The sequence below is a fragment of the Hippichthys cyanospilos genome, chromosome 11, assembly GCF_059441005.1.
Source record: "Hippichthys cyanospilos isolate Australia breed blue-spotted pipefish chromosome 11, RoL_Hcya_1.0, whole genome shotgun sequence".
Classification (NCBI taxonomy): domain Eukaryota; kingdom Metazoa; phylum Chordata; class Actinopteri; order Syngnathiformes; family Syngnathidae; genus Hippichthys; species Hippichthys cyanospilos.
Genome location: NC_142379.1, coordinates 15,546,792 through 15,560,075, shown reverse-complemented (window position 1 = coordinate 15,560,075; position 13,284 = coordinate 15,546,792). Strand labels below are relative to the sequence as shown.

The following is a 13,284-nucleotide window of genomic DNA, read 5'->3' as shown; positions in this document are numbered from 1 at the left end:
AGTTGATCACTAAGTTGTGATCCTTGAAGATGATGTTTCAATGTCTCCATGGAGATGAGAACATCATGTGCTCTTTTCTGGGGAATTGGGGGAAAAACAAGAGAGCAGCCGAGTGAACGACGTCAGGTGAAAACTACAGTAGTGTTTAATGAGAGCGTGGGTTGCACGAGTGTGCTACGGCACATGTATGTGGAGGAGGGTGACGAGAGTCACACCTGTTTGTCCCACATGAATTCAACTGCATGTTGCATTTGTCTGAATGTTATGCCTCCTACGCTAATATCCTCCAAAGTGATTCCCACTCACTTGCCGTATTCTCTCCATCTCTCCCCCCGCTGCATGTCCATCTACTGTATCTATCTGGTTCCCTGTGGTGGTACTGTTGTTGTTTTTACTTCCAATGATTCTCCGGGGCTCTCCGTCTCGCTTCGTCCGACTTGGCTGAGCTGCCGCAAACCTCACTGCAGCAGATGGTGCAGTGTTTGCATCGGGACAGGTCTCCTAGCAACCTCATCTCGCTCTCTCTCTCGCTCTCTCTCTCTCTCTCTTTCTCCTTCTCCCTCTCTCGCACTCTCTCTCGCTCTCTTCATCTCTCTCTAGCTCTCTGTTTTTCCTCAATGAAAAAACAGAGCAGAAGAGAGAGGGGTCACGCGCTGCCTGGATGTGCCATGCGCAACCTGGCCCTGTGTCATTTCACTGACCGGCCTGTTGAGGTCTGTTTACATCTGTCTGTGTATAAAAATCCAGGGCAAGGGGCTGACTTTCTGGCTTGCCGATTGCTTCAATGTGACGCATAACGTGAGCAAAGCAGGACTCTGAATTGAAGAGATATGTAACCCAATGTGACCTACATTTTTACAAGTGTTGTGATGCCTGAGTCATGTGGTGTTTAATGGAAGCTGTGCCCACATTTTATAGTTATATATACTTGGGATGACTGCGTGTGGATGTTTATGGAAGCCATTTCATGTCTTCTCCATCACTGTAGGAGGAAATATTCCAGTGCCTCCTTAACACCCCAACAGTATTATATCAAAGCTCCACAGGAGGCCACCGTAGAATCAAGGCCGATGAGTGCAAAACATCTGAAGCGAGGCCAACGGGGTGCCGCTGCCCGAGGATGGAGCCTGGTTTTCGGAAACACATGTACGCGCGCACCGGCACACGGTCCAAGTTACTGCATCCTCTTCCCCCTACTTCAGTGGGGGAGGAAGTTCCATTATCGGACAGGCAGGTTGCCCCAAGGCACACTTTGTCTCAGTATGTTTCCTCCCCGAGCTCTATGCCAGGAAGAAGCCAAATTTCTTTCTTTGCTGTGTTCTGTGCAATGGAGGAGCCCCAAATTTCCGACCCATTTGACCCGCACTGACTCGTCATCTCCGGGTCACTCGTAGTTCCAGTTACTGCCTCTACTTACAAAAAAACATTGCAACTAATTCTGTGAAATTATCAAGTAGAACAAACAGACTGCCCTGACTCGAGCGCTGTCCAATAGTCATCTTTGTCACTCTGTTTCACATATGCATACTAACTTTTTTGTCAGTTTATCTAAGCAGCATGTTCATTTGCCATTTTTTAACCCTCTCCAGGCAGACGTTGCAGATTTGCAACAATGAAAATATAATGCCCTAACTATTCCACTGATATTTTTTTAATTTTTAATATTTTTCTTTTTTTTAAATTACACTCAAGCAATGCCCAAGTCTTGATCTGCAGTGCCTCAGTAAAAAAATTAACCAACCACTTCAGAGCGCACATACTACTTACTAGGTAATTAATTGCTGTATTCACGCCACATAAGCAATGCGCACATGGCTAATTATTATGGTAAATTATCCACGTATAGTGACTTTAGCTGATAATACTTCAGTGAGAGAGTGAGAGAGGTAGGTATTGAGAATCACTGCATGAAGTTGGTCGGTATTTTGATTAAGCTTGTGTTGTGACAGATTCAGCTGAATGGTGCTGTGATTCTTAAATGGTCTATTTTCAGGGAGAAAAGCATTTTTCCCTATCAATTCGCGAGCCTAATTTCTAAACACAGAAAATAGCACTGTATACTTGTTTTGTTAATTGGTTTGCCTTTGACTAAAATAATGTTGTCAAAATGGCTAGAGCATCTGATTCAGATGCCAGAAAAAAAAATTCTTTACTTGTCACCAGAGTTGGTTTTTTTTTTTTCAATTCATAAACTAGTGCTGAATATCTGTTTCCCCTCGAGCTCTCATCAATTTGTATGTGTGCTACGAGTGGCTACTAGCTAGTGACTAGTTCAGGGTTACCCAGCCTCCTGCCAGCAGGGATTAGGCTCTAGCTCACCCATGACCTCAATGAACAAGCACTTCTCAAAAAATAAAAATAAAACGGATCACCATCAATAGAATAGAAAAGAATAGAATGCCTTTATTGTCATTGTATAACAAGTATACAAGAAAATTGGGAGCGCTGCTTCAATAGGTGCATATCTAATAAATATGAACAATAAATTATAACTATTATAGACTAAAATACAGTTAGTTAAGTAGTCAATTACTTTCTCAGAGTGCAATTGTTATTTTCAAGGTGTTTTTGTTTTGTTATTCAGAACATTGCTAGATCCAGGGGGAAAAGCTATATGAGTCTGTTTGCCCGGGTTTTTTGAGCCCTGTAGCGCTGACCCTGTAGTACAGTACAGTAAACTTACAAACTGCAAACACTCCATTTTTGTTTGCTCTCATTGGTTGGTCTGTGGGTTACATTCCAAAATGTTGGTGACAAACTCAAGGATAAAAGGCTCAATGCTATCATTTTAACCTGACAATTTTCTTTTGACTTTTGTTCATCTTAATTGTATGGTAATTAAATGTCAAATCGTGAGTAACAGACCATTTCACAGTTATTTAAGTGATTGTTGGTGCGTCCTCTAGCGGACAAAACGAACAACTATTCATAGTTATGTTCAGTTCCGACTGGCCTATGTTCTGATGTTCTGTCCCACAGACCGCATGCTTGATACCCATGTTTTGTCGCATCATGGTAAAACTCAATGTTTGCAGTTGGTTGCATTGTTCATCTCCAAACAAGACAAGACAAACACAAGAACACTTCAGGAAGATAAACGTAATGCGTGTCATAATGTAAAATTTCCTGATTAGTTTTAATTTTCTCTCTGCTCGTGACACAAACCACATTTGATCACTTTATCCATAGCCTAGTATACATCAACATCAGATTTTAGTGCTCCACCTTTGTTCCTTTTAATTCCGTGTTTGTTTGTTTTGTACCCATGTGACTCTATTTCCAGACATTGCTAATCAATAGGGGACCCTGCAGCAGCTGAAAGCTCCATCTCTTCTGTGAAAGGTATCGTTTGCCTCGGGGGGAAGCAAAGTGCTGTCTTTTTGTAGTGTGTGCGTGTGTGTGTGTGTGTGTGTGGGGGGGGGGGGGGGGGGGGGGGCATCTTTCTTGACAAGTCACGATATGCAGCAACTTCTTAATGATGCATTCACTGGTGATGGCTCCTTGGGTAACACATCGACCTTTTCTCTCAAGAACTTTTCACTTTGTCCAATATTCGTATCAGAAGTGCTCGCCACTACCCATGAAATTTAGCCCTGCATAAAACCACATGGGCATGGATGTGTTGGGAGTGGTGTGTAATGCATTTGCTACCTGAGTCTTCTGTGCTTATTTCCATGAATTTATTAGATTTTACAGCAATATCTGATGCTGATAATTGATTATGAAACACAACCAGTGCATTCAATGAGATCCAAGTATTACAAAATGTAGCTTGTATAAGTAAAGTATTTTCAAACAAACTGTAGAGGAGAGTCTATTTCATAATTTATCTGAGAAAGCTACCGCTTTTCGGACTCTCTCTCAGTAGGAGACTAAGAGTGAGTCCGTCAGCTATGAAGCCATATGATAGTTTGATCACAATCGAAGGCTATGTTCAAGGAAAATCACATTGATTTCTATCTGACATCAATTCATCTTTTGGTAGTGGCCTCACGGCAGCTGTTTTGACAACTTCATTAGCTCACTGAGAGACCAAAAGAACCCCCTTAGAACCTATTTGATTTCAGTAGAACCTCACTGGACGACTGAAGGAGATTTTCCATTGGGTTCTCACAAAGAAACCTTCAAGAACTCCTTTGGTTTCACTTGAAAATGGTCACAAGTTTTTGTGTGAGTAGAACTTCTGTGAAGCCATGATGTGTTTTGTAAAACCACCTTCATTGAAACCTTAAGGTCTTCAGGAGAACTTCATAGGACTAGGCATCTCAGTAGAAGGCCATTAGAAGCACTTGAACTTTGGTAGGACTTTGTAGAAGCCACATTCATTTCAATAGAACCACTTTTGCTACACTGGAACTTGATCCGAACTGCAGTGACCTCATACTACCTCCTTGGTGCAACTCGCATAAGTAATAATTAAATTATTCATTAAAATAATAAAATAGTAGTAGTACGAGTTTTGCTGAGCTTTTTATCCTCAGTATTTATCCTCAGCATGGTAATTTACACCAGAGAAAACAACCACCTTCTCATTTTCTTTAGTTATTGTGACCAGAAACATAATCCCCTATTTAGAATAATGATTTACAAAAATTACATTCATACTGTATGTCATGTCCAAATATTGAGGAACCTCTGAAAATATGTATAAAATGATGTAATATCATAACCACCTCTGATCACATTGACTAGCGAGTCAATTTGTTCTAGTTCCCGGTGAGAATTTGTTTATTTTATTCCCAGCAAAATTGTAGTGTCTCTGGTTTTAATTTTGAAAAATATGGTCACCTTACGCAAATTCAAAGAAGTGAATTTTAGTCCCATCATCTGCTTTTTTAGTGTCATTGTTCAACCCACCGACGTGACCTTTGAAGGGTCCCATTTATCGTGACTGCACATACAGCACCAGTGCAGTATGCAGGGCTGCTGTTGTGTCACATGGGTAATGTGGTGGGTGGTGCCTGGGAGAAAGACAAGCTGGTCTATTTATAGTCTCTGCAGTCCTAAGCTGGGCTGCCTAGCAGCTCCTCTGGAAATAAACAAACTGCTCTGCTTCAATTTGGGTTGGGAGGTGAGGCAGCCACTCATTCATATTTTATAAACAGGTCTTTGGCCTTCCAACACGTATACAGAACCAGGAGTCAGTTGCATTCAGGTCAAATGTGACTCAGTAAAAAGTTAGCAACTCAAAGATAAATGGAACAATCAAGTACACAAACACAAAATCACAATACTGTATATTAATGTACTAACACTATTATAGTTCTTGTATAATGACCCAATAGATTGTATAAATTGCTAAGAGTGGCTATGGAAAACAGACCACATCCCAAGGGGGGAAAAAAAAAAGACCAAGCAAAAGTGTTTGGCAGGGACGTTTTCTTGTTTATGTGCAGTATAAAGTATTCCAGAGCACAGTGGATGATGTGGACGCCTGGTGGCATTTCAAAATTACGGTCAAGGGACTGGTAGCCAAAAAGTAACCTTCAGGTGAACAATTTCAGATAGGGTGCATTTTTTAAGGCGTTTTTTTTTTTTTTTTACATTAAATGCGGTTTTCACAGGTGACACCCAAAGCAAAAAAAAAGAACTATTTTAAATTAAAGCTATCAATCTGAAAGGCAATAACCGAGCCACAAGCGACATCCATCAGAAACGTCCCAATTCCTTTGCGCACTTAAAAAGTTGGTAGCTTCAAACACATGGTTGAGCTGTTCAACATGTCGAGATGTACGGTACAATAGAAACATTCATCACTCATTTATCGTTTAATCTGAAATCAGTGCTATGAAAACAAAGGAATTGAACCTGCTGTTCCGATATTTTTGCAGCAGATTTGTGTCAGTTATACAGCTGCATCTTGAGTTTAAAACAAGCACTTAAAATGAGTCGATGCTTTTAGTGGGAATCTAACTGCACCCCTAAAAATCAATAAAAGGTGCATTAGAATTTGGCTCCGTTTTGATTTGGGCATACCGCAGGCCCTCTTGCACTTACTGCTGGTGAAATGGTCATTTCCCAAAAAAGATGAACAAGATATTCCTCATTGCTTGATAACGTTAACTGATTTGATTTCAACACTACACCTTGACATCATTCGCAGTGGCTGTTCCCCAAACTAACGCTGAGCAAAAACAAACGAGAAAGATAAAAACGGCGCCCCCCAAAAACAACAGAAATGAAACTAAAAAGGCAACAAACACCCAGAATTATATTAACAAGTTGAAATATTTATTTAAAAAAACAAATGAAAACAAACCCACCGACTGTTTTAGTACACGATACAAAGACACATGTCAATGTCGCTATGTGAGTGAGTAGTTTTGTTGAACTACGGTGTGAGGCAGTTTGAAAGGCTGGCTGAGCTGGTACGATGTCAAACCCGAGACATGTTAATAAAGAACATCTGGACAAAAATACAAGCGTTCATTACACAAGGTGAGCTTCAGTTCATCTCCAAGGACAGATAAAGCCTTGTCTCCATCCATCTCATTGTGAAAGGATTCCCCCTTTGAATTGTTCTCAACAAGTTTGTGGCGTGAAACGAGAGATGGCCACGAGCATTAAACATAGGAACAACAGCACTTCAGTAAAACTTGCCTAATATTTGCTTCGCCATGTTAATGAATTAACGCTACCCTTTTCTAAAAACTACATTATCTGCTCCATGCAGATGTACAAAAATGAAGGGCAAACACTGTTTGATCAACGTCTACTTAAATAGCCACATTTTTCAGTGTTCAAATTAAGTTTAAAATCATCTATTTCACTCAGACAACACCGTTATGAACTCATGGAAACAGCTTACGTTGAATACAAAATAGATGACAGCTATTGGTTTAGGCCTGCACCGCAAAATGAAACGTAGGCCGACTCGGTGAGGGATAAATATCGGCGCAGTTGAGGATGATGGTGAACGTTGACAATTATACCCGGCTACGTGAACTGCGGAAAGCTGAGGACACATGCAGCAGTGTGGCACCCTCGCAGGAAACACATTGCGGCCTAATTAAGCTTGTACTTCCAAAAACACATTTAAAGAGTAACAAGTATTCTAATCTTGAAAACAGATGAAACAATTCAGGACTTTGCGTGACTTAGAGGCTCTATTTTGGCAAAAAAACCAAAAAAACAATCTAATTAAAAATGTGACTGATTAAAAAAGAATAAAACATGTATTTGTTTATGGAACGAATTAGCTGATTTACTAGACAGAATGTGCTTCTGCAGATTTGTTTTTGCTCTCAAAAAAAAAAAAAAAAAATCTCCTACCAGAACAGTAAAATGTCCATTAATCACTTGCAAGCTGCTACTTTTGCTCTCTGGCGGTTTGAAATAAGAGTTGTGAGGGCCCCTGGTTGGCAGTTTGGAGCAGTTTCTATGGAAGTTTGTATTTAAAAAAAAAAGAAAAAAAAGAGCTGGCGATTCAGCATGAGTTAACAGTCAGGTTTGTCACAAAGGTGCAAGAAAGGCAGAGGGTTGAGTGAAGCACTATTGGTGGAACAAGTAGTGACATCCGCCAAACTGACAATCTCCGGCTCCCGCCGCTTGTTAGCGCGCTCGATTACGAGCAACTTCTTTTACTCTTCTCACCGAAGTGATTGGCGGGCTCGGATCTCATCCTTGCGGGCTCTCGGCCGCGGAACTTGTGCTCATTATGTCTTGAATGTAACGCCTCAGGTTGCTGTGTTCGTTACAAATTTGGAGCAAGGAGCACGGATAATAAATAAGTGATGGACTGCACTGCGCACACACACACAAACACACGCTTTGAGGAGGCGGCGTGATGCCGTGAAGCGGGCTCATCCTGGCATCCGAGCCCCGTTCCTCGAGCCCTTGGCGCCGTCTGAGTGGAAGACTCCAGACATGGGTGTGAAGAAGTGACTTTAAAGAGCAAGCACCGTTTCGTTTGGCTTGATTAACAAACAAGAGCGGAAACACTAGCGAGACAGAGATGGAGAAGAGCGTATAAATACAAGTTTCTTCCGGGCGAAGCCCACGATGGGGGTGTGCTCAACCCGAGCCTGCAAATGGAGAAAACACCAACGTTTGAGTCACTTCTACCATTGAGAGTCCGAGCAAAAATGTGAATTGCCACAAAATTATTCATCCACGACAGTGGTTCTCAAATGGGGGTACAGGTACCCCTGGGGGTGCTTGAAGGAACTTCAGGGAGTACTTGAGATTTTAAATAAAACAAACAAACATGCAAAAATCCTTAAAAAGTCATTATTAAATTAAAAGTTCATAAAACAAATTTTATGTTCAGTAGGTTATTCAGTTTCATTATTGTAAAAAGCCAGATTCGCTTTAATACGAGAATGAACTTGTCACATCACGTTACCTGTTGATGATTTATTTTGGTGAGCAGATCTCTACTATGAACCCAAAAGAAGACATTTGAAGTTGAATATTTTTCTGTAGGCACATTTTTATTTATAATTATTACTTTTTGGGAACAGGTCTCACGCTTTATGTTGATCTTTTTTTTTGGACTAAAGGTTATTAATAATTAAGTTAATGTTTTTTTTTTGTGAACAGATCATTACTATGATCCCAAAAGAGGACACTAAATTGAATATTTTTCTTTGGACAAATATTTATTTATAATTATTTCTTTTTGAGAAGAGGTCTGACACTTTATGTTGATTACTGTTTGTGAAGAAATATTTATTAATAAGAAAGTTAATGATTTATTTTTGTGACAAATTTCTACTGTAAGCGAAAAAGATGACACTTTATGTTGAATATTTTTCTTTGGACAAATATTTATTTCAAAATATTTCTTTATGAGAACTGATCTGACACTTTATGTAGATTAATTATTAATATTTCTCCAAAAAATTAAGTTATTTCTCTTTGATAACAAATCTTTTCTATGATCCAAAAAAGGACACTTTAGGTTGATTATTTTTTTGTGGACCAATACAAATAAAAGTTTGACGTGTTCTAAAGTTTAATAAGTCAGATATTGATGGCATGTTTTAAGTTTTTCTAACTCAAATTACCCGCACCTAACGATAGCAACAAAGACGCTAATGCGGCGAGTCACAGCAAAGCTCTTTGCCAAACATGAGCGTGTCAGAGACCAACAGGTTGGACTATGTTTTATTTTAATGTTATTTTCAAATTTTTGGCCATTGACAAAAGAAAATAGCTTCATTCTTCCAGATGGTCAAAACTAAATGTTGCAACGAGCACTTAAGACTAGTCTTAAATGCGGCAAAAGGTCAATGCTTACAACGACTGCTGTTAAAGTCTGTTGAAGAAAAAAAAAAGTCCCTTTTTTGTTCTTGTATATCAATCTTTTGATCTGTCAGAATGGCATCTTGTGTGATTAACAAGAGATGAATTACATCAATTGATTAATTGATCTATTTCTACATTGTTGACATCACTAGAAATAATAATGTAATGACAACTGACCAATTTTCATTCTCAAAATTGTTAATTTATTATTTCTATGATTAATGTTTCAGTTATTATTATTTCATTCATTAACCGAGAACAATTTTGTCCGTGCGTATATTGCATTTTTTTTATGTTTAGTCATATGCCATGACATTATTTTAAGGTAATTACAAGCCTAATGTGCCTTGGCCCAAATACCAATGGGAAACAGCGCCTTTTTATCCGTGATCTGCTCTCACCATCCTCATCGGCCTCCCAGCCCTCTGCGACCCCCGCCAGCTCGTAGTGTTTTTTCCTCAACTCTCCCAGACGCTCGCGCTCCTTCTGCAGACGGGTCTCCAGCTCTAACACCAGAACCTGTACAAACACACACACACGCACACACACACAACTGAAGGACAGGCAAACTTTTGTCATAGTTTCCCCTCGTAAACAGCAGAAATACAGCAACAATACTGAAAGGGTTATTGTTTTTTATGAGTCATGTACAGGAAATTATGATCTGGGCAGTGACAAAGAGCAAACTTTTTTAAGGCAAACAGCATTGCTGTTTAGGTCTCATGGCTCTCATGATGTTTGTTGCTTTATGTCATGCAAAGCACAGAGGGCTCAGACTTAAATTGTGGACCCAAAATACTGGCCTTAATATTCATATTTTCTGTATTATTTTAACAGCCCCTTTCCCATAGTGACACAAATTGAGTTTGGGCTTCTCCTGCCAGTTTGCGCATCACTTTTTTATTCGCTCAGTTTGCGGCCGTCTGATTGGCTCGGTCCATCAACCCGGCAAGCTGAATGGCCGAGACGCCCGTATGTGCAGCCGACAAGCCTGCTGTGTACTCTGTTTTCTCAGCGAAGAAAATTTAACATTAAAAAGAATTTAACATCGAAAGCTTTTATTAAACGCATTTCATGCACTTGATCCACGTACATCCAATGTCCGTCAGGAAAAAAATCTACTTTGCGGAATTCACTTGTCAATGGGTTTTTCTGGGCCCCATTAACCATCAGGGAACACTGATGTTCCATCATTGCCAAAGATTCTCACAGCCTATACGGTTTACAGCTTAGTCTAAAACAGAAAAAAAATAACCAAGTGCATTAAAGTGCCTGAAATTGAAAAAAGAAAAAGAAAATATTCACTAATCACTATTTGAGAAGCACTGAATTAGGGCCTTTGATTAGAACAGTTTTGCGTGTTTTTGGCAAAAGGATGGGAGAACTTGAAAATGTCATACAGAACGAGTTTATTTCTTATACGAGCTTTAATGCAGTTCTCAAAGTGACACTGTGTAAGAATTAGACTGTTTTTCATTAAAAAAGAATAATAATAAAACTTGCAAATAAATGTGTTCTTAACGAACAACGGTATGTTTTAAATATAATTATAGGTCTAGCTATCATTAAATTATATTACATGGCATGTGGCCATGCTTGTTATAGTTACAAATAGCAGGAGGAGTGTGTTTTGCTGCAATTACCGTAATGCCCCTAAAGAGACCACAGATGCATGTGAAAAATTACACACAGTCCCTAAAGAGACCACAGATGCATGTGAAAAATTACACATAGTCCCTTTAATCAACTTTCTTTTCTTTTAACAACAATTTTGAGTTGTTTGGAGTTCAGCAACCTTTTAACTGCTGAGTACATGGATTCTCACTGAGAAAAACAAACAAAAAAGGACATCGAATCATCAGTGGCTCAGTGTATTTTGGGACCTTATTTACTTAAGCTAGGTTACTGTAAATACGCATATTGCTCTCTTCCAATAGCAGTTTGTTTTGTGTGTGCTTGTGCTTATGTGACTGAGGTCCAAATGCTTTTGTTTTGTTTTGTTTTCACTGTGGGGGGAGGTGGGCAGCCAAAGACACACTACTCCTACTTTTTGTCTAACTTTAAGTTCAACTTCCCGTTCGACGAAAAACAATGAAGTGCCAAATGTGGAACAATAAGCACATTCCTAAACGGGTCTGCTTATCGTGTGACTTTTGCGTGGCGCATGCATGTTGCGTATTGTTTCCAACCTGGGCGTCCATCTCTTGTCGCTTGATCTGCGTGAGCGTCATGCTGGAGAAGTCCATTGTATCTGGGGGGCGGGCAATCAGAAAGAACATTTTGGACAATTGTTTGAATGCAGTACCGAGAATAAGACGAGAGACTGCTTAAGGTTAGGCTCTCAATATTGTTAGCTCGGGATCTAAAAACAACCTATGAGATGCTAAAACGAACTTACCTTTGTCTTCAATTTGAGACTGGCCAGACTTGGTGGAGGCCACAACAGCGGCAGTCGCCTGGGTGACGCCTCGGGATGCCTGCTGCAGGCGCTGCAAGTTGGCACTGTCTTTGTCTGCTTTAACCTGGGGAGGACAACACCAAGAAACATGGCGCACGCCTCTAAGACATCCGAAAGAGACGGTTTAACATTTGACACAAACTGTGACTCACCTTTGAAGCGGCAACAAGTTGCGCCGTGCTCGCCGCAATTTCACGGGAACAAACCATCAACTCCTCAAACTTCCCTTTTCCCTGAACCACAAGATCTGCCGCATCTCTGCGATGACACAATGTGAAATACAACACATGAGTATTTTGTAGCCTATACATGAATAATTCAGTGGTTACAAGATGACATGGGCGATATCCCATAAACTTGCTTTGTTTCAGTTGAGATCAGAACTTTGAAGAAGTCATATATTTAGATGGTCGGTTACTTACACCATGACAGTGGCGCCCCATCCAACCGCCTTTGAAGCAGAAATCAGGCCTTCCGTCCAACGAGAATTCTTGGCATAGAATTCCTTAGTCGACGCTGCACCCTAGTGGACAATGACGGAATCTTAACTAAATTGTCACTGTTTACAGTACAGTACTTACAATTATTTTTTTCAAGGTAAAATGAAAACACACATACGCATAAAAACCACTTTGTCAGCTCATCCACATTGGAACACAAAAGCTTTCTGCATTAATCATAATCTCAACATTTTATTTAGTTACACTGGTATCGTCACATAGCCACAAGTACAGTTCAATTAATTAGGCTCCGGAATTCAGACTATAATAGAAAAGCTCATTTGTTTCAGTGATTCAACTCACAAACTCATTATTCAGTCATTTAAAACATACAAAGGTCATTTGAAGGTGACAAGTTAACCTACAATAAAAAAACAATATATTTCCTTATTTCAACTTATATCCACTCAACGCACTGATTATAAATATGATTATTACCTAAAATACTGTAACAGTATAAGTATACCTGAACCTGTATTCTTTTTAACATTAACAACTATACAAATCCCTAATGCTATAGTAAATCTCCATCTTCGTCTGTCATTGCGCTGGTTACCCTCTTCTCCGTTTGGCTGCAAAGTTAGCATAGTTCAGCTGCTACAAGAAATGACATATCTGCTATTTTTTTTAATGCAATTTAAATAAATCTCCAAAGTTAACACAAACTTTAACAACCCTAAGAAATGTATTATTTGTAAATTGGATATCTTTTGGAACTCTTGTATTGTATGCTGATTATTTGTGTAAGAGGACAATAAATTTACATTTATAGTCTTCAAAAATATCAGTCAACTAGTTAATTTACAAAAAAAAAAGTTTGGAAAAAAAGTACAATCAATGACATAATTAGATTGCTGCATTTAGTAAGCTATTTGAAGAACTGGACTGCTAGGTCAACATCTGAGTAAACTACTGTACATCTACAATCAATCACCGCTTTTCCAAACAAAGAGACAAAGACAAACAAAACATACCCTGCCACTCTCTACAATATCCCTCTGCAGATCTTTGGAGGACAGAACAAGCTTCTTGATGGCTGCCATCAGATCCGTGCACGAAGCTAAGATCCTGCAGGAC

At 39.5% G+C, this 13,284-nt stretch overlaps 1 protein-coding gene across 2 annotated transcripts in view; it reads right to left on the bottom strand.

Moving 5' to 3' along the window:
- Positions 1 to 6,209: 6,209 nt before the first annotated feature.
- Positions 6,210 to 13,284, bottom strand: part of hip1 (huntingtin interacting protein 1) — a 53,599-nt gene continuing 46,524 nt past the window's right edge. For both annotated transcript variants that reach the window (XM_088428095.1, XM_088428096.1), the window contains 7 exons: positions 13,182 to 13,275; positions 12,130 to 12,230; positions 11,860 to 11,965; positions 11,648 to 11,771; positions 11,439 to 11,500; positions 9,651 to 9,768; positions 6,210 to 8,024 (listed from right to left, as the gene is read on the bottom strand). In XM_088428095.1, the coding sequence (XP_088284221.1) occupies positions 8,014 to 8,024; positions 9,651 to 9,768; positions 11,439 to 11,500; positions 11,648 to 11,771; positions 11,860 to 11,965; positions 12,130 to 12,230; positions 13,182 to 13,275 (616 nt within the window). In that variant the 3' untranslated portion in view covers positions 6,210 to 8,013. The remainder of the gene's footprint in view (positions 8,025 to 9,650; positions 9,769 to 11,438; positions 11,501 to 11,647; positions 11,772 to 11,859; positions 11,966 to 12,129; positions 12,231 to 13,181; positions 13,276 to 13,284) is intronic.